The sequence below is a fragment of the Elgaria multicarinata genome, chromosome 1, assembly GCF_023053635.1.
Source record: "Elgaria multicarinata webbii isolate HBS135686 ecotype San Diego chromosome 1, rElgMul1.1.pri, whole genome shotgun sequence".
Lineage (NCBI taxonomy): Eukaryota > Metazoa > Chordata > Lepidosauria > Squamata > Anguidae > Elgaria > Elgaria multicarinata.
The window spans coordinates 19,931,778-19,934,256 of NC_086171.1; the positions used below are offsets into that span (position 1 = coordinate 19,931,778).

Consider the following 2,479-nt stretch of genomic DNA (forward strand, 5'->3'; position numbering starts at 1 on the left):
TAATAATAATAATAATAATAATAATAATAATAATAATAATATTACCAGCAGCTGTAGCCAGAGAAAGTGTTCAAGTATAAAAGTATGGGAGTCTATAAAACCACATGAATTAGTTCAATTTTAAAAATAACTTTATTAAGAACATAGAAAAATCAATGAATGCTTTTAATTCATGGCATTTTCAAATACTTGTTAATTCCGGTTATGGAGAATACATTTTTTAAAAACCTTTACATTATGGAAATCACAAAGATTAAGCATGCTTTAAAATCAGAAATTAATATCTGCAGTATGATAGATCTCTTAATTTTCTGCATCAAACAGGGGATTATTATTATTATTACTAATAATAATAATTACATTTGTATGCCACCCCATAGCCAAGGCTCTCTGGGTGGTTTACATAGGATAAAAACACTTTAAAACAATATACAAAAAATTTAAATCACACACACAAAAAAACAATTTTAAACCACAAAAACATACAAAAACAAACCCAGGCTAATTACATATTGCTAAATGCCTGGGAGAAGAGAAAAGTTTTGACCTGGCACTGAAAAGATAACAATGTTGGTGCCAGACAGGTCTCACCAGAGAGATTGGGGGGAGCATCACAGAAATGTCCTCTCTCATTGAACTAGATTCCTCCATCATCCCCCCCTCCAACTCTACATTCACATTATATGTCATTTTCTCCCATCAAGAAAATACTGTAAAATCAATAATTATGTATTAATATTCCATTGTATATTAATATTTACTAATATTCCATTTTATATCCCTACAAATTTCTCAAAGAAGCTTACAAAAGATTCTCAAAATAAAATTACACTCAAATCTTGTACAGAAATTACTGGGTGTCCCTGCACAACCAGGATTGTTCTGGGAAAGCAGCATCCCCCTCCACCTACCCCGGTCATCTTTGTTCTTCTCTCGTATCCTACCAGGCAGCCATTTCCACTCAAATCCCCTGAGGCAATGTGGTGGAAGAATTGTCGTGGGCATTTCTCCCCTTTAGGTTGACTGTTCCTTTTGGGTTCTCACGCTGTCAGGCAGTCTTTGCTTCAGTACATGGATGCATCCTCATACGGGCCGATATGAAAAGAAGGTGTTTTAGGGCTGGAGGGTGGGATCCTGCTGTGGCACAGAGAGTACTGTTTGAAGAGGAGTTTCAGATGTCTTCTGAATTTCACCCCGACAAAGACGTAGAGCACTGGGTTGAGGCAACAGTGGCAATAGGCTACTTTGCGGCTGATGTCGAAAGCGAAGAAAACCTCCTTGCGGAGTTGGCAGTGTAACTTGATGACATGTCTGGAGGACAAATCATATACAAGACCAAGTACGTTGTAAGGTGCCCAGCTCAGGAAAAAGACCACCACAATGGCAAATATGAGTCTTACGGTCCTATGCCTCCTTTGAGATCTTGATCTAAGTAGAATCCTAAGCATCTTGATGTAACAAATTGAAATGATAATGAAGGAACACAGAAAGAAAATCACCTGCTGAGACAACTCCACCAACTTCCATGGGGAAGGCTCTTTGTACTCACAGTTCTGTCTGCCATCCTTGTACGGTTTTACTTGGGTATAAATCATTTCAGGGACCACAACTAAGATGCTGCTGGTCCAAACAGCCATGCTCACTAACATGCCATAATTCTTTGTCTGAGTTCTCAAAGTTGACAAGGGATCTGCCACAGCCAGGTGCCGGAGGATGGTCATGATGGTTAGAAAGATCACACCGCCATAGTAGCTGATAGAGAAGATGGCGCTCACAGCCTTGCAGAGAAACTCGCCAAAAATCCAGCCATAATAATGGTACACAGCCCAGAAAGGCAGCGTGAAAGAGAAGGCCAAATCAGTGATGCAAAGGTTCAAGATGAAGAGGTTCGTTAAGGATGAAAGGTTTTCATATTTGATAATGACCCATAAGACAAGGCTATTTCCAAGCAGACTGAACAAAAAAATCAGCGAGTACAGGACGCTGGTAAACATGGCACTAAATTTGGATATGTCATCCATATTACACCAGTTAGATAAGATTGGGTAATCATCTGTTGAATTTGTGAACATCTCGTACATGTAGTCTGTCGGTTCAGTCATTCCGATTTGTATTAGGTTTGCCTCCTTCAGTGACTATGGGGGGAAATCTCTCAAAGCAAGTGTTAAGCTTACTTTCAGTAAGCACAGATATGCACATGCACGCGCGCACACACACACACACAAAGAGGGAATTGAAATCAAAACTCATTCTGTGCTATAAAGCTATCTTGATGTTATTGGAAAATCTGGTCTGTTATTTCAGCAAATAAAGACTTGATCTATGCCCTGGTTCGCATGATGGCAGCGTATTGGTGAGCCTGGCTATTTCTTAACCATGGGTTATTAAAGAGTGAGCAGGAGCAAATGAGTCTGCTGGCTCCTGGCCACTCAGCCACTTCTGTTGTGCTAAACAAACCAGGGACATCCTGTGTTGTGGG

General features: G+C 39.7%; 1 protein-coding gene across 1 annotated transcript; it reads right to left on the bottom strand.

Moving 5' to 3' along the window:
• Positions 1 to 1,064: 1,064 nt before the first annotated feature.
• Positions 1,065 to 2,143, bottom strand: XCR1 (X-C motif chemokine receptor 1). Its single transcript, XM_063120094.1, has one exon. It carries the CDS (start codon positions 2,100 to 2,102, stop codon positions 1,065 to 1,067), a length of 1,038 nt encoding a protein of 345 aa, XP_062976164.1. The 5' UTR covers positions 2,103 to 2,143.
• Between the last annotated feature and the right edge of the window lie 336 nt (positions 2,144 to 2,479).

What these genes read in the sequence shown, in the direction of transcription:
- XCR1 (XM_063120094.1), bottom strand. Translation starts at nt 2,102, where the DNA reads ATGACTGAACCGACAGACTACATGTACGAGATGTTCACAAATTCAACA.